The 23,151-nt window shown below is 42.6% G+C and overlaps 1 protein-coding gene across 1 annotated transcript; it reads left to right on the top strand.

The window, feature by feature from the left end:
* The first annotated feature begins 9,546 nt into the window (after window positions 1–9,546).
* CSRP1 (cysteine and glycine rich protein 1) lies at window positions 9,547–20,280 on the top strand. The gene is made up of 5 exons (XM_056844244.1): window positions 9,547–9,658; window positions 16,161–16,329; window positions 17,241–17,370; window positions 19,283–19,376; window positions 20,133–20,280. Exons 1-5 carry the CDS (start codon window positions 9,547–9,549, stop codon window positions 20,207–20,209), a joined length of 582 nt encoding a protein of 193 aa, XP_056700222.1. The 3' UTR covers window positions 20,210–20,280.
* The last annotated feature ends 2,871 nt before the right edge of the window (window positions 20,281–23,151 follow it).

Here is a 23,151-nt window from a genome sequence, read left to right as displayed (position 1 = left end):
TTTGATTATGAAGTTACTGCAATTTTCCTTCGTGTCTTGCCGCTCCCAAGGCGGGGGTAGGCAGGTCGCTGCGTTTATAGCTAGCTTTCCTCCGCGGGGGAGGAAGCCGATAGTTTCCTTTGTCACTTGAGGGAATGAGCAGAGGCAGTTTTGCCTTGCTACAATCCCATGGGATCTTCTGCTGTTCCTTCATTTGGGAAGGGGCAGCAGAGTTTCTGCTCTTGTCTTGGGCCATGATTTGCTCTTGTAAATACTGGACTGTGGCCCTAGAATGGTCTAGTTCTTGCTGAAGTGAGGTGATCCTGCTCAAGGCAGCTTTCATTGCTCCTTTCACTTGATTTAATTCCTTCTGTGTTTCAAGGAGAGCGTGGAACAAATCACTCCTATCCTTCATTAGTCCAGTATTAGTAGCCTGGGATCCAACAGGGTCGCGTTTGCCGATATTGTGCCTTGAAGGATCACCATGACTTAATTTTGGCAACCATCTCTTTAGTTTGCTTAGGCTGAGGTCACTGTTCAATTTTCCTGCCATGCTGAAAACTATAGCTCTGGGGGAAAGGGTGGATCGCTCTGGCTGATCCTGGTGAGGCAAAAGAAATCCGTTTCTCAGTAGAGAACCAGGGGAATGGGTTTGAGCCTGATCTGCACTCTTGGGATAAAAGCGCCACTTGTGGGTGTTTCAAGCAGCGGGGACAAAAATGTTTCACAGCAAGGGAGGGGTTGGAGTCGATCAGGGCTCTCTGGATTATTAATCACTGGCTGTGGGGGTGCAGCCCAGCGTGGAAGAAAAGTTCAGGGATTCAAGTTGAGCTATAATTGCTACAATTTCTAATTAGATATTTTTGCAAGCACTCTTTTATTGCTCTGGGGGTGGTTTTAACCCAGGGTCCATTGCTTAAGGCAGGCTAGTGCAGTCTGCTGCAGCCAGACTACACAACCCATATTGTTTCAAGGGGATACTCCCCTCCAGGGTTCTCTATTGGAAATTCTGTGCATTCCACTCCAGACTTTCCAATGCTCTTGGATTGGGGCCTCGACGCACCTCGCTCTCGAGCCCATCCTATCAATTACTCAGTAGCAGACAGCCAGTGCCGTCGCTCCTGGGGTTCAGACTTTGCAGTTGCTCTTGGATTGGGGGGGCACCTCGCTCCCGGCCAATCTTTCAGTTTCACTCAGTAGCAGACAGCCAGTGCCGTCGCTCCTGGGGTTCAGACTTTGCAGTTGCTCTTGGATTGGGGGGGGCACCTCGCTCCCGGCCAATCTTTCAGTTTCACTCAGTAGCAGACAGCCAGTGCCGTCGCTCCTGTTTGGGGGGGGGGGCTTGAGCTCACCCCGGCTATGATCTGCGTCCAGATCGCAAGTTTTCAGGTACTCAATATTCAAATATGCAGTTACTCAAAAAAAAATTCAGTTTCACAAAAAAGATTCAGGTTCACAATAAAGATTCAGGTTCACAATAAAGATTCAGTTTCACAATAAAGATTCAGTTTCACAAAAAAAATTCAGTTTCACAAAGAAAATTCAGTTACTTAGCTCTAGTGGTGGCTGGAAGGTAAGCGCACCATAGAGAAATCTCAAGGAGAGAGTGACCAGTTTACTCACAAGGAGTTCTCAAAAAAAAACTCCTACAGAGGGTTTTCAGGATGGGGGGGGGGGACGGGGTTTTTATATCAGCCTGCGTGTAGAACGTGTGATCCTATACTGACAGTCCCAACCCAGATAGCCTTTCAAAAGGGGAATCTCAAGAAAGAGATGCGCTTCCCAGGGCTTCACGACACGAACCACTGGCGTTGACCAAAACAGGCCGGGCGTCTAGCTCATGTCGCTGAAGGAAATGAAAGAGGGAAAGCCCAACCCACAACGCTGTGCTCTCTAGAGCCAAACACTCAGTTTACGCACACACACTGTTATTTTAATATGACAATTTTGTTCAGGTGATGCATTCAGTCAAGATTCAGAGAGTCACCAAGACTTCCCCTTACGTCTGCCGTGGAAATGCTTGTGCGTCGACTTCACAAGGCATTCACAAGTGCAGGGGCTGCCCGCATTTTCTCCACCAATAAACTGTTACCAAAATTGCTCTTTGGATGGGGAATTAGCTCGAGCAATCGGTAACTATGTATTTATTAAGCCAGGATCGCCCTATGTCTACGAGGGTTTTTCTCAGTGACTCCCCAAATAAAGACAGACTCAGGAATTCCAAATTAAAAGGTGTTTATGTATATTCAGTCAATCAGTGTTACACGTACATACAAGAAGCTAAGAATATAAAGGAGGTAGAATAGAGACCTTAAGGAAATTACCAAGTAGGACATACGTTACCAATCTCTAGAAGTGGAGATGTTCCAACATCCGTGGCATAGAGGTAGACAGAATACAGCGGGGGGGGGAGGGGTGTATGGAACTTAACACACGAGGGAGACATGGCAGAGTGAAGGGGGAAGATCTGCACTGAGCCTTGTTGGGTAGGGCAAAATATACCCTTTTCTGGGGGTGGGGGGGGAGTGAGATTCTCCAGATGGCTCCTTCCAACAACAAAAAGAGATTAAAAAGACTTCAGGGTCAGAGATAGGGTGAGGTGGTAATTTGTTTACTAGGCTGGCATCCTTGATTTATACATCCTGAGATGGTCCTTCACGTTTGACCAAATCGGAGGTTGTAAAACTTCACATTCCAGGGAGGCGGCAGGGGGAATCCTTTAATGTAGATAGCTGAGGATGTTTTCCCACAAGATACAGGAAGAGAGAGGGGGGGGGAATATGCAGAGAAGGGCTACGTGATGCTCTCGCCTTGCAATAATGGCTTCTCTTTGGCTCAGGCTTTTGGATCAAGAGGCAATCAGGGATCATGGCAATTGTTCTGCTGGTTCTGCAGAGGTGATCCGGCCTCTTGTCCCTGGAAAGTCTGGTTGTACAAAGCTGGGGAGAACTAGCCCAGAGCAGCAGGCTATTAAGGTGCAGGCAGCAATGTTTCAAACAGTTCAGTGAGTCTCTGTTATGGGTGCCATCTCCAGGGCTGGAGTTTTTAGGTATCATCTGCTTAGGATGGCACTGTCAGCAATCTAAATCCGTTACGTGCTTCTTTGCTGTTACTAAGTTAAGCCTTTGGATTTAGTGATGAAATGAACATAGTGAAGACTACGGAAATGAGGCCACGTTGGTCCAAATGTGACTATGTTGTTAGGTATCCTGGCCAGACAACTGTAGGCTGAGGCCTTCCCCCTAATGTGTTACAGTTCCCCATGTTTAATATCTAGTGGCAATGTTGATTTAATGGATTACTTGTCCTAGACATATAACAAGTTTTCCGTAGATGTCTGACTTTTTCTCTGGTCAGCAGTCTTTAATGGCAGGACAAATGCCTGAACCTTCAAATAGTCATGATTGAATGTTGCTATTTGGCATGCCTAAACCTCTGCCAGCTAGCAGCATTTCACCCTATACATTTACAGCTTCTGGTTCTTGAGCCTATGGTATTCTTTAACGGATTTAATTTTGACATTAAGTCAAATTCTCCAATACATTTATACAGTGCAATTATATCTGGCCCACCCAAGGACCTATTTTCTAAACAAGTCTGCCTCTTTCAGTCACCACAAATCAGTTTGTCAATTTTTGTTACAGTTTTCATGGTATTTGTTTCTGTTTGAGATTGTCTTTGTGGAACATAGATGTAGTAGTCAATGGGTTGAAACCTGTAATCAGTAGACACCTATCAATGTTCCTTCCTGCATCCCCCCCCACAGGCAATCCTCTATGCTTTGTACAATCTTTAGTGTAGTAGGCTAAAGCCGCCTATTGCCCATAAAGCTCTTCCCCACATTGGGTGAGTTTCTATGATATCATGAAATGATCATAATTCAGATTACACAGTATGAAGGTATTTGGCACTAGGATGTTTACATGGAGTGCTGCTTTCAAGAAGGAACAGAAAAGTTCATCTTAAAAATCTCACGGAGTTCCCAAGAACAAGAGACCCTGCATGCTAATGGTTGGGAAGGAGTCGACAAGCAAGGGGTGGCAAAGCCAAATGGGTGTGTGGCTACTTTCAAATTCACATCAGTCAAATAAATCTTTGGGTGTAGATCTCGAGTATATATTCCGAACACAAATACTAAGCCTGATATATCAAGGGCATTAAACAATGAAACTTAACATTGATCTCGGTTTCGGGAAGTATGGTGCATTCAGTGCTAGTTCCACCTTCCTGTGGTTTTCCTAATTGTTTTTTGTTTTTTTTAAGTAAGCACAGAATGCAGTTGGCACTGGGTCAACTCCTCATTGGGCAGATTCAATTTCAGCTTGGGATCACTGGAAACCATGAACCTTTATTCAACTCATAGTACGCTGTGTTTCATGCATGCTAATTACAGATTCATTCCCTGGCTAATAATGAATCTCCTCTCTATGATTAGTTTTGGTTAGACAAAGCAAGCTCTCTTGGATTCTGTTTGCATCATGAATGTGTTCTGTGCCAAGTCCATGACAGGAATTTCCCATCTACCAAGTGCCTTTTATGTGGCATATCTGTCACAATTCAGGCAGCTTCTCCATTAAAAAAAAAAAATACTTGAGGGAGCCAGGAGATGCTCTGGGCTGCCAGTCAGCAGCTGGACCAATCACAGTCCCAAAGAGGAAATTCTGCCGATTGCAGTTTACCATAAGAAAAGTTGTGCTTGCTGAAATTCTTTTTGGTGATGAGTGCCACTGGGGACTGGTCACTATGGTTTTGGAGCCAGTGTGGACTGGGTTTCATCTGTGCAAATCTGTAATAGTTTGGTATATGTCCATAGTGACTTACGGTATACATCTGTAACAAAGTGTTCTTTAGGGACACTCCCTTCTATTGAAAGCCTGAGCTGGCCTCCCTCCTGCATAGTTTACTGGGCTCCTGCCCCAACAGAAAAAAAATATATATGAGAGACTCTGAGCCACATCTCCTTTTAAGGAAATCCAAAACTCCCAGCTGGAATGATTTGGCAGCGAGGGAGGGAATTCAGAGCAAAAAAATGCTAATAGACAAGATGCTGAGATGGGGATGGTGTGATGAGTGACATCTGCGGAAAATACCCCAAGTGGGGATATTCTGATTCCTCAGACAGCAAATCCTCCCATTCCTGAGTGCAGTCCACAGTATTCGTTTTGAAGGGAAATTTCCTGAAATGGCTGAACTGCTCAAGCAAAACAATACCTTGGAGCTCAGTCAGTGTATTTCAGGCTGGGTTTACAGTGCTCTGTTGAGAAGGCATGCTCGTGAGTCAGCGTGGGCTACTGTACTGGGGGGGGGGAGACGTGACTGAAAACAACGCTAGGCTGACAGTGGATGCACTCGTGGATCTTGAAGTGGTGTAGAAGAGGGGATCTCAGTAGATGCAGCTTATCATGCAGGAATAGAGAACGCTGAATCTGCTGAAATTCTCATTCCTAGTGAAATATTCAGGGCTTACGAGTTCTCTGCCCTGATCTGGCTATGCCCAATCTTGTCAGCTCTTGGAAACTAAGAAGGGCCAGCCCTGGAAGCCCAGGATTGCTACCCAGAGGCAGACAATGGCAAATCACCTCTGAGAGTCTTTTGCCTTGAAAACCCTATGGGGTCACCATAAGTTGGCTGCAACTTGACGGCACTTTTCCACCATCCTCACCAGCTCTGTCCTTCTATGCTCCTGCTGCTTCATATCCCCTGCTTAGCTTCATTTAAAACTTGCCTCTTTCCTTCATGACTTGATTTTTGCTACCCCAGGATAGCCTGATCTCATCCGATCTCAGAAAATAAGCAGGGTCAGCCCTGGTTAGTATTTGAATGGGCGACCTCCAAGAAATACCAAGGGTTGCTTTGCAGAGGAAGGCAATGACAAACAACCCCTGAAAGTCTCTTGCCTTAAAAACCCTATGGGGTCACCATAAGTGAGCTGTGACTTGATGGAGCGGGCACGGACACACACATCTTGCTTTAACCAGTTGTGAGGTGGCCAGAATGTGGACCTGTACACCTTCTTCTAGTATGGGTATATAAGGAGAGATTTCTGACTGTCACACAGCTATTAAAGGCATACAAGCCCTTCTAGGAAAAGAGATGGCAGAGATAATTTGCATAACCATAGATATTGTACGGCTTCTATAGGCTTTAGCTCTTGTATGTGGTTGTATTTGATTTCAAATTAGGGAACTTTGCTAAAATGAGGGGGCTAGTCAGAAGAAAGTTGAAACAGAGAAGAGAGTCAGATCCCTCCAGGATGCCTGGAAATTATTTAAAACTATGCTGATCAAGGCCCATAGAGAACGCATACCTGAAATCAGGAAAGGTACTACTGAGTCTAAAAAGATGCCTGCATAGTTAGTGACTCAAGTCAAGGAAGCCATAAAAAGCAAAAAGGCTTCTTTTAAAAAATTGAAAATTTCCATGATCGAGATGAACAGAAAGGAGCAGAAGTTCTGGTATAAAAAATTTAAGTTGCCAGTAAGGCAAGAAAAAAGAGAATTGGAAGAGCAGATAGCCAAAAACATTAAGACAAGCAATACACATTTCTTCAAATATATCAGGAACACATAACCAGCCTTTGGATGACAAAGAAATAAAAGGTTTGCTTAAGGAGGATGGGGAGATGGCAGAGACATTGAATGAATGAATGAATGAATGAATCTGTTTTCACTGGAAAATGACTGGCATGTACCCTGAAGAACTGCATCAAGCTGAGGTGACGAGAGATGATGTTCTAGGACTACTAAAGGTAAAGGTCCCCTGTGCAAGCACCGGGTCATTCCTGACCCATGGGGTGACATCACATCCCGACATTTACTAGGCAGAATTTGGTTACAGGGTGGTTTGCCAGTGCCTTCCCTAGTCATCTTCCCTTTACCCCCAGCAAGCTGGGTACTCATTTGACCAACCTCGGAAGGATGGAAGGCTGAGTCAACCTTGAGCCGGCTACCTGAAACCAACTTCCGTTGGGATCGAACTCAGGTCGTGAGCAGAGCTTGGACTGCAGTACTGCAGCTTACCACTCTGCGCCACGGGGCTAGGACTACTAGGAAAACTGAAAACCAGTAAGTCTGCAAGTCCAGACCCAAGGGTTCTTAAAGAACTCAAAGGTGCAGTTGTTGATTGACAAGCAAGTATATGTGACTTGTGGCTAAAAGCTCTCTTCCATTAAAAAAAAGAAAGAATAAGGCAGGCTGCTGGCACTCTGCCTAGAGTCCCAGCTTATGTGATTTCTTCCTGCTCACTTTCGGGGGAGGAAGAAAGAAAGAAATTGTGCAAATAAAGCCTCTACAGTGTTTTTTTTCCTTAGGGACATAGTGGGAGCAAGGGTTGCATTCCCAGTCCTCTACCATAGGGTTATTGGTTTGGTAACTAGCCTTATGCTACCTCCTGCTAGAGAAGTGTAAAGAATAGTCTGCATCTGCTGCATACGTCAGTTTGATTTATTACTCATTCAAGAGAAGATAATAGGGCTGGGCTTCCTGTACTCTCAAGCCATGCGCTGCCTTCCTCATGTTCCTTATCTGATTTTTATTTTTTTTGGCTCTGGCTCCATCTGCCTAACCGCACCCTTGATTTCATTACCTCTGCCCCTTTTATGGGGAACTGATGGATTTATGTACACCCTGGAAGGCAGTGCAGTACTGATCTTGCACTCAGATCCCATGAGTTTTCTGCAGTTAATTGCTTGGATTCAAACTGGTCCCATTGGCTCGGTGTCATTTTGCTGCATCCAAAGTAAATGAAGAGGCTAGTTATTATGCAGAATACTTAAATCACATGATACACTTGACCTTGGACACCGTGAGCCCCAGATTTTACAAAGCCAAGTGAACAGAGGTTCGAGGTCACACCTTGCCTGTAAAATTCCTATGAAGGATGAGAAGTAGCAGCTCCCACCCATTTCCCCCTGTCTTTTGTGTACACTCTCCTTCCCCACCTGCTCAAGTCTTGCTTGCTACAACAGGCATGAAAGGAGAAGAGGAAAAAGGACTAAGTAGGAGAACTCTTTCCTTATCTCCTGGATCACTGGGGGTTTTTAATTGCTACTTGCCACTCCTGCATCTTTTCCCCTAGTCTTCATTCCACAAATACAGGTCATAAATCGTGGGTATCCATAGAAATCCATTATTTCAAACATTTCTGCACTTTGCCCAAAGCAACAATGCCCATATTTTACAGAGGTGATTCCCTCTAGATTTGTTTTCCTTATAATCTAATAAATGTATCTTGCATAAGAAGAAAAGGCATGGCATTTTGTATCATCTCACCATCATTCTGTGTCCTTCCTCTACTACATTCTTGGAAAAGAAGCTGGGCACAGAAAATAGGGAGCCATATGAAGGAATACGTGAGGCCAAATGGGATGCCAATGCAACTCCATTTCTCTATTGCATGCTTGTAGCCTATTAAACTCAACAGCCCCATAATTTACTATCTTGTGAAATCCTACAGGGTGCAATCCTATGTCTCATGCTCTTCAATCTCTATGTAAAGCCCTTAGACCAAATCTGGGTTTGGCTGTCATTGATACGCAGACAATACGCCTCCTGGTGATATGGTGGAGGTCCTGAATTGCTGCCTGGCTGCTGTGGTTAAATGGCTAAGAGTGAATAAATTGAAACAAAAGATAGGAAAGACAGAGGTACTGCTGGTAGGGAAGGCGTAGGTCTTGAAGGACATTATGCTTGGGTAAGAGCCTTGAGGTTATACTGCATCAGTCATTCCTGTTGGAGAAACAAATTAATGTAGCTGTAAAAATGCCTTCTTCCAACTCAGCCTAGCCCAGAAAAGTGTCAAATTAATATCTGAGAAGCCCAAGTTTGAATACCTACTTATGCCACGTAAGCTTGCTGGTTGACCTTGGGCCAGCCATACTCTCTCAGCCTAACCTACCTCAGAGGGTTGTTGTGGGGATAAAATGGAGGAGGGAAGAATGATGTTGTTAGTTACTTTGGGTCCCCATTGGGAAGAAAGGTGGGGTTCAAATAAATTTTATATGTGTGTGTGTGTATATATACACATATGTATATATATACTTGTATGTGTATATATAAAATTGCATAAATATATAATAAATACTTACCTACTTTGATCACAGCTGAAGTTAAGTTGGTATCTACAGGGTTAACGAGCAACTCTACTAGCTCACACAGGGATGGTACTACCAGTTAAGTACCTGAGGCAACCTGCTATCTGATCCTTTTCTTATCCCAATGCTCACCTTCCATTTGTGTTTTGAAATACATACAGAAAAAAACAGAAACAAAGAGGTAAAGGAGAGCCAAGGAACAAACCAAAATATAATTTGAGTAGTGTGCGCATCTACCTAGCTTTAGGAATAGGTGAGCTCTCTTTTCAGGCCATGGGCTACTCTACAAGAGTTTGCTGGCACACCAGAAAGATATACAGAACTTTATCTTTTCCCAGGTTCTTGCAGGTTGATTCCTGTGTCTTAACAGGTTCTTAAATTGTTCTCCTGGCAGTTCGTGCTTCAGTCTCATGTTCTTTTCTTGTCTTAATTTGTCTTTTGCCAATGACATTGTTCCTACTTGTCCCCTCTACAGGATGCCAAACTGGGGAGGAGGAAAAAAATGTGGTGTGTGCCAGAAAACCGTGTACTTTGCCGAAGAGGTACAGTGTGAAGGCAACAGTTTCCACAAATCCTGCTTTTTGTGCAGTGAGTATCTCAGTCCATGGGACACCTCTGTTCTTTTCTGTTGTCGTAGAAGTGTTTGCAAAAGAGTAACTGTGTTAGTCTGTTGTTGCAAAGTAAAACAGAAAATCAAGTGGTGTCTTTAAGACTAACCAAGTATGTCTCAGCATTAGCTTTTTAAAAGTCAGTGCTCACTTTTTCAGACGCATAATACCCAGACCTTCCTACTCTCGTCAACATGACCCATACATTCTGATTCCTTCAGCTGCTCCTGAGGAATTGCTATAAACATGTAGACTTCTGGCTGTTTCCATCTAGACATTAGGAAGAATTTTCTAACAGTTAGAGGGGTTTCTCAGTGGAGCAAGCTTCCTCGGGAGGTGGTAAGCTCTCCTTCCCTGGAGGTTTTTAAGCAGAGGCTAGATGGTCATCTGTCAGCAATGCTGATTCTATGACCTTAGGCAGATTATGAGAGGGAGGGCATCTTGGCCATCTTCTGGGCATGGAGTAGGGGGTCACTGGGGGTGTGTGGGGGAGGTAATTGTAAATTTCCTGCATTGTGCAGGGAGTTGGACTAGATGACCCTGGTGGCCCTTTCCAACTCTATGATTCTATGACCCCAGAGAGCAACCAGCTTTGTCTTTCCTGTCAAGCCACTAGTGGAAGGAAGGAAGAGAAGAAAGTAGGTTGGCTACTGAAAGGGATTACAACGGATTTTGCAAAATTACCTGCGAGGTTTGGAGACGCCATAGCTCTTTCGGGAGAAAAACATTTATGCAAAGCCTTTCCCTTCCAAATTCTTAAAATACCTTGTCACCTTAAAACACATTATTCATTACAAGACCCGTGGATTTATCAGATATAAATTTACTCTAAACTAAGCAAATAAACACATCTGATTTGTTCATAACCTTTTATCTAATGAAGAATGCATGTTTATTTTGTTTAAAAATTCTACTCCCAGTAGCTCATGGGGCCTTCTGATAATTAGTAAAACAAATTTTGCACAGCAACTCACAAGCAGTCCAACCCAACAAACAATAGATAATAAGAAAACAGAAAAATCTGTCTGCAAAAATATAACAATTAGGTTAGTTAGGTTCAAAATATTTACATGCTTGTCTTTCTCCTGACAAAGTTGGGACCCAGGGCAGGTAACAAGAACTCATAATATCTTTTTTAAAAATCCCTAAGAACATATAAAATGAAGGACAGAAGAGAAAGTTGATCTTGTTTTCTCACTGTCATTCCTGCGTAACTGACAGCAGATAGACAGGCACTTGCCACCGGCAGAAGCCTTCCTGTTGAAGCTGAGATTTGCACACGGCCTTTGTAGCCAGCTGGTGTTTAGTTGTTTTTGTTTTTAATGAAAAGGCTTTTGTTGCTCTTGTGTGACTGCTCCATCCTGCATCCTACATTGGTTTATTTTTGTATGAGTGCTACATCCATCCTTGTTTATATGGCATGGGCTTACAGCCCTGTCTCAAGTCTCTGTGTTCCCTCTCTGACAATTTCATGCGTGCTAATGCTTATTTTGGGACTTAGTAAATTAAACATTGGCTAGCGAGAGGAGATGCATCCGATGCTTTGTGGTGACCTGCTAATCTCTGAAAGCACTGAAGAAACAGTCCCTTTTAATGGAGCTCTTTGGTCCTAGCTCAGTAGCTGCTCTGAGATTTAGCTGCTGGAAACCATGCCTTTTAATTGCCGGCATGGATAGTGGAAACAAAGTTATGCTGTCCTTTCAGCTCAGTCTGTTCTTCTAATGAGTACCAGTTTCTGTCGCCTGTGCCTACATGTTAGGTCATCAGTAAGAACCAAACTAGATGTGAAGGGGTCAACAACATTCATCATTCACCTGGCTGTCCCAGACATGTACGGTGACTACAAATGGTGCGTTTAGGGGAGCATCAACATTTTGCATCAAAAGTGAACTGGGATGGGGAGAAAAGTGTTGAAAGTAATGGATCATGGCTAAGTAAGGTAGGCGAAGAAGGCAGGGTTTGGGTCTCCTTCCCTGCATGCATTTTTGGTACTAAAAATTAGGTTATATATGAATAAGGCAGACACAAGGGGGCTGCCCCAGCTCATCTCATTTGGCTCCAGTTGAGCATTAAATGCAAAGTTCTCAAATGTCTGTGTATACACCACCTATTTATTTCCAATACTGGGATAAGAATATTCAGTTATGTGGCATGCAGCCAGCAGCAATTCTGAGATGTATTAGAAAAGGACAGCCTTGTACAATTTAAAAATCCTGTATAGCTTTTAGCAGTTCTCTTCAGTAAACGATGCTGCTGTTAGAAGGAAGGAAAGCAATAATCTCTTACATAACTCTCTAAAATATGCACAGCACAAAAAATGGGCCAAGAACCTTTCATGCCTCTGGCAATAACATGGAAGGGTATTGGAACAAACCTCTACCTTCACGGTGGGTTGATCTGACTCAAGCTTGCAACTTTAGCTTTGCACCCTGAATTTGCCATTTCTTATTGTTTTGATTGCTCATCAAAGTAATAACTGTTTAAAGATGCATATTTGGCCTTTCCAAAAAGTTCATTGCCCCAGGCGTACAACAAACGAACATATCTATAGCATGCAATCAGAGTGTGAGGCAAGATAGGATAACATTGTCACATTGACTGACAACAGGAGCTTTGACTGTCAAAAGCTTCATACTTGAAAATCTTGTTGGTCTTGAATCTAGCTGTTCTACTGCAGACCAATATGGCTACCTTCTGAAATTGTCACATTATCTATTTATGAAACGTTTACACCGCTTTCCTCCCAATTCAGATATACAAAGTGGTATGCTGTAATTAAAACTATGCAAACAATGGATATTAAGCTGTTATACAGAGCAAAGATGAAACTACCCAGAATCTTCATAAATAATCTATTGGGGGAGTTTGACAAAACGAAAGGTCTTAACTAAATTATATTTTAAGAATGTATATGTTAGATTTTAAACTGTACCAAATGAGATGCAGACTCTGGTCTCTTGTTGCACAGAAATTTCCTAAACTGATCAATTTTTCTGAACAGTTATTGCGAATGGACCACATTCATAGTTGGCAACATTTAAACTGTCCCCTCTAACTGTCCCTTTAATATTAATTTGAACTGCAAGCTATTATCAGGTGATGAAGCTCTTCATGGCATGAAGTTAAATAATAACTTCACATTTGTAGATAGGGCTGGAGAAACCGTGTAAGAAGAGTGCAGGTGGACAGGACTGGAATGAAAGAAAGATAAATGCCAGAAAATATCAAATGAAATCTCTTTGATCGAAGCCAGTCCTTGAGTTGGCTGCGTTGTCCTAAGAGGCAACAAGACATACCTATTGAACTGGGTGGGACCTGAATGGAAGTGATGTACAGGACATCTGTGCTGAGCAATTGCAGAACCCCCGTTCCAAACTAGTTACAGAAATGTTAGCTGTTTCTGATGGACGAGAGTTTTCAAGAAGTCTTCTTTTCATGGCCTCACATTTTGGTTTCCTCCTGCTGTTCATTCTGTCAGACGTCTAAGCCAGTCAGGAAAGAAAAGTACCATATTTGGTAATGTGGAGAGGAAGTACAGTCTTCAGAGTTCCATATTTGGTAGCAAGGTAGAGGGCCGGTTGCTACTGTGGCATTCCTAGGGGAGCACGCTGTGTTTGTTTTTGCATTCTTCAAGAGCAAGACATTTTTCCTCTGTCAATGGGGCATGCTGCCCCTTCCTGAGACTTTAAAGGTTGAGTAGGATGAAGATTTATGCTGTTTGGCAGTCTCTCAAGGGATGTTATTGAACTCAAGACTTTTAAAAGAAGTCCTTTGGAATTAAAAAGGACTGAAAATTAGAGGACAACTTTTGGCTGCTTAAACAACTGGCTATAACTTTGATGTCTCTCACCAATACCACAGTCCTCTTCTTCTCACCTCATCATCTGGGGCTCTTATAACTTACTTAGTCAGAAAATACACTAGGAGGAACTATGTAGTATTGCTCAGGTTGTAATGTGTATTTAAAGCAGGGTGGGTTTGATTTAATCAAATCGATTTAAATCACTAGTCAGTAAGACTTGATTTAAATCATGGTTTTCTACATAACTCAACCACAACTGATGATCCAATCCTGGGAGCTCAACCCACCACGTCGATGAAAGGATTTTAACAGAAGTGGGTGAGAGTCAATCTTGGATTGCTGGCAAGATTGCATCTACATTCTGTACAATGCAACCACTGGGTTTTCTAAGTACAATCTCAGGTTGAAGGGGCACTGGGTCATTATCGCCATGTTCCATTTCACTAACATCGGGGTCACTAAGAACATCAAATTGAGGGGTTATTTGGGCAATTGGAGTGGAGTGAATTTCTACAGGAATTTGCATTTCTGATTTATGCTGTTCTTTAAAGGTGAGTCTACGTAGTTCTTCTAGTTTCTGTTGCAGGAATTGAAAACGCTTTATCATATTGCCCTGTTCTTGTAGGACCAAGTTGGAAAAGGATGAAAACAAATTTAATTCTGTTGAGTCTAAAGCTGAATAGCCATTAAATCCTGCAATCTATTAGCAAGAGTGTTAGGAATATCTGTGGTCAAATTCGATGCAGTTATTTCTTTAGTATCTTTTTGGTTTTTAACAGATAACTTTCCCTTCTTTTCCTCCATTTCAATGAACTCCTTCTCCTTGCCTGTAAATGCCTATAATTTTTTATTTCAGTGTGACATTGTTCAGGGCCGAATTTGCAATATGAACAGTATTATTAAAGGTTTTCTACATTATTGTCCATATAATCTTAATATTTACAACCAGATGAAGGTTTCATTTTTAGAATAATAACTTTTCAGATTAGTTTTACAGTTATATCACAAATTACTGATTTGGTTATACTATTCGAAATACATAGATATTTATGGAATTATTGCAAGGTGAACTATCGCGTTTCATTCAGGCCACTAGGTCTTGCATTTCATTGTTGCAGTGTCTGCATTTTGCATGCATGCCTGCCTTACCCATAGGTAGAGGAAGTTCATTAAAATATTCCCAAACTGGGTCTGTTTTATGGCCTGCCGCCATTATAGATTTTCTCCTCCAGGGAGAGACTAATATGACAAACCTCAGGCTATACACACAAAGATCGGTGGACTATTCTGTTCAAAAGGCTTTACTTTAATTTTTACTTATTGCCCCTCCCTCACTTAGCTCCTTGTGCAGATTTATTCCACTCCAATCTTCTACTTATTGAACTTCTTGAAATTTAGCACTTAAGAGGTAAGGGGTTGATTCTGTGTACATAGATTTGCAAAAGAACAATGGGATTAAGGTCTGTTTCTCAACTCTGTCTGTTTATTTTATAACATTTTTACTGTGAAGAAGAGGCATGTTATCTCTGCAGAGACAAATTCATAGTTTTGAGAACTGCAAAACCAAGCATCTGTTATATCTTCTAGATGGAAAAATCCTCAAAATAATCTTACAGAAACCTCTGGAAGAGCATGACATTGTGAATGGATTAATGGAATTCGTTTACCCAAAAATTTAAACATTGCATGAATATACATCTCATGTTACATAATTAAAAACGTATTTCATGATGGATAACCTTTGGACTATAATTAGACAACTATTTAAACTATATTTATATAGATTTTTCATCAAAAAATGCTTTATTAAAAAATCCAATTTAAATTTTAAAATCCAGTGATTTAAAGAGAGAATGTGCTTGCACAAAGCCATGAAGGCAGTGGCCCTGTTCATGAGTTACAGTAAACACATGCACAAACTGTGAACAGTGTACATTTGATTTTCCTTTATCTGGATGTTAATTCGCATGTTACATTCAGTGAATTTACAGCTGAATGTGTGATTCATGCTGCACATTTATCCAGACAGTGGTACCCAGTGTCATTTGTAAAGTGAACATGTGTAGGCTGTTACTTACGAACAGATGTACATGCATTCACCATAATGTGTGAACATGGCTAGTGACAATGCTGGACACTGGATAATTCCAAAAGTCTGCAGTCCTGACAAACTTTAATTGATTTGATGATGAGGTAGCTGGATTTCTTGTCAATTCTTTGCACTTTAAGTCCATGTCTGACTGGGGTCACTATCTGCCCATCCATAAAATTTGCAATGTGTATACTTTTTTGACTGACCAAACGTCATTTTGTTTTCATTATTGTATCCACTCTGGAGTATTGTACCTGATACTCAAGACTGACTTCGACTGGATCTTTGATATGATACCTACAAATTTGACCTCCTGAATTTCTTTGGTATTTCTTTTTCTTTCTTTATCTATAACTTTCTTCTTTTATGTATCCTGCCTGTCAGCTTTCTTTTATGAAAAAGTCATATCCGAACTGGCCAGTGTATAAGAGTTGGATGCAGTGTTATTGTAACACAGCATTTAGTTGACTCCATACGTGCTGATGTTGAGTCGCTACCCAGAAATCTCCCCAAGTCGCCCATTTAAAAACCAGGTCTGTTCTCTGAACTCATGAATAATGTTTGATTGTTTCTCTCCTATTTTTGCAGTGGTTTGCAAGAAGAACCTGGACAGCACAACAGTGGCTGTGCATGGAGAAGAGATCTACTGCAAGTCATGTTATGGCAAGAAGTATGGGCCAAAAGGCTATGGATTTGGACAGGGAGCAGGGACCTTAAGCATGGACAAGGGGGAAGCACTGGGGATCAAACCTGAAGAGTGAGTTGACATCTTTACCTTTTTTCTGCAACTTGCTAAGAAAGGGGTCCATTTTCTCTGTCCTAATTAGTACACGAAGGCGTAGGAAGAGAGGGGGCATGGCGGGCCATGATGGCAGTCATTAGTCGGAGGCTGAGGCTGCTGCCTGGCTGCTGCAGGGAAGAAGCTGCCTGGAATGCCTCCTGCAGGGCCGGCTGCCACTGGGTGCAGGCTTGCTGCAGCAGCGCCTCCAGCCACGCCACTTCCCACTCATCTTCGGGCAGGGCCTGCCCAGCTGCCTCTCACATCTGCATGTTCACCGGAAGGGTGGCAGGAATGAGCTGCCCGTGCACGTCGGGCACCAGCTCGCCCAAGTGCCGTCAAGCCCGCTGCATCCCTGCTGGGCGTGGCTGGCACAACATGAAGGAAAAAGAAGAGTTCATTTTTATACCCCGCTTTTCTCTACCTTTAAATAGTCTCAAAGCAGCTTACAATCGTCTTCCCTTCCCTACTCCACAATAGACACCTTGTGAGGTAGGTGAGGCTGGGAGAGCTCAAAGAGAACTGTGACTAGCCCAAGGTCACCCAGCAGGCTTCATGTGTAGAAATGGGGAAACAAACCCAGTTCACCAGATTAGAGTCCACCGCTCATGTGGAGGAGTAGGGAATCAAACCTGGTTCTCCAGATTAGTCCGCCACTCTTAACCACTACACCATGCTGGGTCTCAAGGCCAGCAGGCACCAAGGCCACCGCCACCTGGCTCCAGTGTGTGGGGTGCGCCCCCTCCCCCACCCCAGGTGCTCCTTCCCCCAGCTCCATGGCTTCCCCCAGTGTCCTGATGGACTTCCCCTACCCCCCCAGTCACAACCTGAACTTGTCTGCAACAACTATGTATGTACAGAACAACTGTTTCCCTGTCTGGATTCCATAGGCACCAACCTCATTATCCCACCAACAACCCCAACGCATCCAAGATAGCACAGAAAGTGGGAGGTGCTGATGGCTGTCCCCGTTGTGGTCAGGCTGTGTATGCTGCTGAGAAGGTGGTTGGAGCTGGGAAGGTAAGGGCTTGGTGTTGGTGGGTAGCAGAAACTGAATGCTGGGGTGTTTGTTTAGTTTGAGCCACAATGCAGAAGTAATGCTAATACAAAAAGAATCACCCACACTGTGGAGTTACTGAAGGTAAAAACCAGCAAGCTGCTCAACATACAATTACAAAAAGGTGTATTACAAATAGACAAGGTACAGAGGAGACAACAATGGCAATGACAAAACAATGAAATACAGAACAATCCTAGAAACCCTAGGAACAATAATTCCCACTTGATAGTTGGCGTCTAAATAGACTTCTTAGCAAAGGTTAATACAAAGTTCCACGGAGGTGGTAAAGCATAATCAAGGTACAGGATTCACAGCTGAGTACCATTTTTTTTTAAGTCGCAGCCAACTTATGGCATCCCTGTAGGGCTTTCAAGGTAAGAGATGTTAAGAGTGATTTGCCATTGTGTGCCTCTGTGTAGTGACCTTTCTATTTCTTGGTGATCTCACATCCAAATACTTACCAGGATTGACCCCGCTTAGCTTCTGAAATATGAGGAGATCAGGCTAGCCTGGGCTATCCAGGTCAGGGCTGAGTACCAATACCAGCCCTTTTATGGGCTGCTCTTTTTTGAGGGCTCTGAACGTACAATGTTATGAAGATATACCACTAATCTCAGTCTTCTCCCTCATTTCCAAGTAATGTGTAGCTGGAGGAGAAAAAATACATTTCCTGCTACCATTCAACTTTGGCTATAACTTGTAGGAGAGAGAGGAAGTGGTACTGCAGTGATATAATGTCATGTGTTTTTCCCAATGATACATTACTGGGAAGATGTAGGTAGAGACATAGCTTACATGTTTCTCTGTATAACACGTAACATGAGCTAGGTTGTGCACTTGAAAAAAGAACCAGTATTTTTCAGATTCAGATTTCTGGAATGGGTTGAATACTGGAATTCCAGAGTATTCCGTTCCCCATACCATTTCAGCATTCTAATTCAGGGTGTTTTGTTTTTCTAGAATTCTGAAATTTTTCTGGTCCTAAGAAGGGATTTTTTCTTGGGGGCTGGAGCAGCTATTTTTCAAGCAAATGACACTAGCATTGCAGAGAAGCTTGTCCTGCCTCTTCACTAGAAGACCCCCCCCCCCAGTTTCAAGTGAATTGGATCAAGCGGTCCAATTCAACAGGCCCCTGAACAAGGTGCCCCCAGCCATTCATTGTTTCCAAGGGAGAAAATATTCCATGCTTTATCTGGGGGCAAAGAAGCCAATAACCAAACACACAAGAGCAACCACTGGTCAAAAACCTACAGATACACATAGAACCAACATCACCTGGGAAAGCCATCAAATGGAAGAAAAACAGGCCTGGGGGCGGGGTGGCTTAAAATACAAGCCCTCAATATTCCTAAATATTTCCAGAAATATTTGGCACCTGGATACCAGTATTCTGGGAATCCCAAATATCACTCCAGACATCCGAATATACTTGAAAAATACTGAAGTATTTTTAGATGTATATTCAGACCAGAATTATCCAAACACACACCCCTAGCATGAGCTTTGCCTCTTCCATTATCCTTCTGAAGCGAAATGTAGTTTCCATCAAATGCCATGCCAGTCTTTTGCAGAGAGAAGACAGTCTTGTGACACCTTAGCAGCTAACTAGCCACTGTGGCACAGTCTTTTATAGGCAAGAACCTACTTCATCAAGTATACCTATATACTATAAACTGGGGAGGGTTGTGGGTGTATATATGTACCTAATTTTTATCATACAAATGACCTCTGGAACCCCTTGCAATAGATTATGACTAAGGCAGTATAACTGGTGCTAAGCAAAATATATAGCACAGGAGACCACCAATTCCCTAAATGTGAATCATCTGATACTACATGCACTCTAAAAACTGTTCCCTTTTTTGTCCCTAGTCATGGCACAAAGCCTGTTTCCGATGTGCAAAGTGTGGCAAAAGCTTGGAGTCTACTACTTTGGCTGATAAGGATGGTGAAATCTACTGCAAAGGTACATATTTTAGGATATCTTGCTTAGGTTGGTTGACTAGCCTTTGATAGGTCACCAGGTAGCTGCCAAGTGGGATGCAAATGAACAGAGTATTATATCCCTCTCCAGATAGTTGCAGAAGGCTAAGATGCAGAACTGAGGCAAAAGATGCTGTTAGGTTCTGTGAAGAGTTCCTTAGACATTTACTGGAGGACCTGAATTCCAGTTCTGTTCTCACCTTGCTCTTGATTTTCAATGTGACTGCAAAGCAGAGTGATCCCTTTCTGTCTAGTTTAGCATGTCTATTGAGAGATAATTTCTAATGAGATTTACAGTCCAATCCTATGAAGTGAGCCCATAGAAATTACTAACACTGGAACACATTTTTATATCGGCTTTGTTACCTTTCAAACCACAGCTGATTCTCAGATTTCTTTTTCAAAAATCTGTAGTCTGTGTAACTATTTCCTCTCTGATTTTTTCCTGCTAAAAATCTCCATCCTTCTACCCAGCAACTGCTGCAGATTGCAGCCTCAGGGTAAGAAAATAAAACTGGGGGGGTAGATTTTACATGCAGCAGACATCATGTGTAGCAGTTTGATTCTGAAGCAGGAGGCCAAACCTGGGTGTACCTTTATTTCACTACAAGCTGATATACTTGTTCAGGGAGGCTTAAAGGCCCTTAAAATGTTCTGGTTCCTCTCCATGCCCACACTCTGTGACAGTCACTCTTTGTACAAGTACTAACTGTTTCTCTCCACCTCTGCTCTTCTACAGGTTGCTACGCCAAGAACTTTGGACCCAAGGGCTTTGGCTTCGGGCAGGGGGCGGGAGCGCTTGTCCATTCCCAGTAAGGGGATGGACTAGTTGCTCTGAAATCTTCATTCCAGCAGTCAATGCTTTACCAGTACTGAACTTACCCAGACTGACCCTCCGAAAAGACCAGACCATTTCACTAATTCCTGCAAATGTATTATTAATGCAGTACCAGTGCCTGCTGCTTTCCAGTGCTTCTCTGGTCCACTTCCTTGTTTGCTAGCTGGCCAGACAAGTATGACTGTATTCTATATGCTCTTGAAGACACTAAAAGGTTCCCAATTGCTGTGATTGGCTGGAACTCACCATAGATCACATCACAATATTTGCCTCCTTTAGCACAGATTCATACTTATAGCCACAGTGGAAGCTATAACTAGCAAGGAGCATAGCTGTAACTGTCTATAAAATGCTGCAACAGCTTCCTCAAACACTTCCCCCGCCCCTGGGAACAGTTGCGTACTGGGATATCAAACCACACGTTAACAGTCTCAACAAAAATTAACATGCAAAATATTGAAGCTGATTAAAAGTTATTTTTGGCTTGCAAGAACAAAGAGGAAAGGATGAAACCAGTTGGATGTGCAGGAGGTACAGGCAGAGGAGGTGAAAATATTTAAGCATGTAAATAAAGCACATTTCTTAAGCTTAGAGGAATGAAGAGAGAAATTTTAGGCGTCTTTCATTTACTGCTACTAGGTTAATCTATTCTGTAGTAGCCACTGTTTTAGGTTTCTTTCCTCTTTGGGAGAATAGCAGCATTTAAAAATACATGCCCAGAAGTGACTCTGTACAGCTGTATTTTCCAGTGGTGTTGCTGTCATTCCTAGAAAGCGTGCAAACCTGGAAGGAGCCAGCAAAAGTCGCTGCCTTTCATTCCATCTAGCTGTGGCTCTCCTACAACAGGGAGCGTTTAAGGATCTAAAAATCCAGTTGGCTTCTCATACATGCTTCATCATCATTCCTGTCTGTGTCACTTCCTCCTTGAGCAATGGAAATGTTTGATGAGGTCAGTTTCACTTTTCTTCCAGTGCTGAGAAATCGTTACTCTCTCCTCAGTCATGGAAGCTTCAGGAGAAGCTAAAAAGTCCTGTCTGTTACGTGCTCAGAGAGCTGCTGGCGCTTGAACTAACCTTTCCAAACCCAGCTTGCCTGCAAAACAGGATCCATCCCATTGCCAGCAAATGATTAACATACTAGAAGAATGAAGCTAGTAATTAAACCAAACTAGAGCATACCATTAGCAGAGAAGAAATTAAGGTGGATCTTTTAAACTGCAGCTATTTTGTGATAGTAGAAAGTAATCTAAATAAATTTGTCCCAGGTATATTGACACCCTCAGTAATGTTATTACAATTACCTTCGTAAGGCTCCAGGCAAGATTTGAGTTTTCAAGGTCTTAGGTCTTAGTGGCCTTGTTAGTTTTATTTTTAAAAAAGTAGAGAGCTTTCTCTAATTGCTTGTTTCCTAAATTAAAATGGGTCCATATAATGCTAAACCATTCTGGTGTGAGCTAAACACACCTCTTCCTATAGGATGTAGCCTGAATAGCGTTTTGATCTCTTCCTTCCTGCTGAGGTGATTAGCATGGAGCTAAATTAAAATTCTGTTGTTCTGCACACATCCGTTGCAAGCATTTCAGAGAGACTAATAATACATTTTTACAATTTTTCTTGCATACAAGAATCATTCAAAGATTATTATATATATATTCAATAAAGCTGTTAACAAGAATCAGTTTGTCTGGTCACTTTTGTAATAAGTGATGAGGAAATTTACCATTCATGAATAAGTCTGCAGAAGACCATTAGATGTTACAGAGATGAAAGATCTGAACAGAAGTAATGCAACCTAAGGGAAGTTTTTAAACCTGTCATTGCTGGTAAGTATATGGATCATGAACTAAGTTCTGGTTGGCAATTCTGGATAAAATTAGAGTGGCCCAGCCAAGAATTTTAGATGTGGCTTTGCAAGTGACTTGGCATCTTCCACGGGAGGGAAGCAGACCAGCCTGCATTCAGAAGTCCTTGGAGGTTCTTGCAGCTCTCCTGCTTCTTCTGAAAAAGGTGTTCTTGTATGGGGCTTTCTTCAGAAAGATGAGGGATCAGCACACCCATTCTTCTTATCTCTGGATTTGATATACCACTAGGGACTTTTGTCTTGGTTCCTAGCTTGTCTGCTGTATGGCAGATGGGATCGATTTCGGTTATATTGTTCACATAGGGGACAGTGGGATGTTTACAGAGATTTCTCATGCCACTTACTTAAATTTAGATCTCTGGCTTTCCTCATTGGGGAGGGAGCAGCCGTTTTAAAATTGTATGAATTTTTCATGCCAAAGGAAATTCCATCAGTGCCCTACCTTTCCCTTGTCCCGCCATACTACATCTGCTTTGACCTCTCTGCTGCTCCCATGGGCAGCCTGCTTCCCATTTATCCAGCCCAAGCCTGTACCTCTTCAGTCAGTAGACTCTCACTAATTCTAGCCTGCAAGTTTTTCAGCAGTCATGTAAGGGGCATCTCTTATGACATAAATCTGGGGCGAGGGAGCACTTCATCCCTTAATAGCTTTTTGGCATATGTGTGCTAGAGATTTCTTAGGACTTGGTGCTGAAGTGGAAACGGGCAAGTTCCCATTCAGACACACTGTAAGCTCCCTTTGGAGCCAGCCCTATCTTTCACTAGCTCTCTACTCAACTGTTTGCTGCCCTCTGCTGATAGAGTTCTGAGTATTTCAAGGATCAGATTGACATGGGCATGGAAGGTTATCCAATGTCTTAGAAATGAGAAGTTCTTTAAGCTCAGCCTTTGTGGTATTTATTTAAAATATTTTTAAGCCTGTCTTTCTCCCAAAAATCTGGGACCCAAGACAAGTAGTAATAAAATGAATGCACCAAAACATGCATACATGAAGCTGCCTTATACTGAATCAGACTCTTGGTCCATCAAAGTCAGTATTGTTTACTCAGACCGGCAGCAG

This window comes from Euleptes europaea, chromosome 2 (genome assembly GCF_029931775.1).
Source record: "Euleptes europaea isolate rEulEur1 chromosome 2, rEulEur1.hap1, whole genome shotgun sequence".
In the NCBI taxonomy this organism is placed as follows: domain Eukaryota; kingdom Metazoa; phylum Chordata; class Lepidosauria; order Squamata; family Sphaerodactylidae; genus Euleptes; species Euleptes europaea.
This window is presented reverse-complemented; position numbering and strand designations above follow the sequence as displayed.

Bases quoted from the DNA above. Each gene is read 5' to 3' on its own strand.
- CSRP1 (XM_056844244.1), top strand. From the start codon at position 9,547: ATGCCAAACTGGGGAGGAGGAAAAAAATGTGGTGTGTGCCAGAAAACC. The intron at 16,330-17,240 runs GTGAGTTGACAT...TGGATTCCATAG, and splicing joins CTGGGGATCAAACCTGAAGA to GCACCAACCTCATTATCCCA. The intron at 19,377-20,132 runs GTACATATTTTA...GCTCTTCTACAG, and splicing joins TGGTGAAATCTACTGCAAAG to GTTGCTACGCCAAGAACTTT.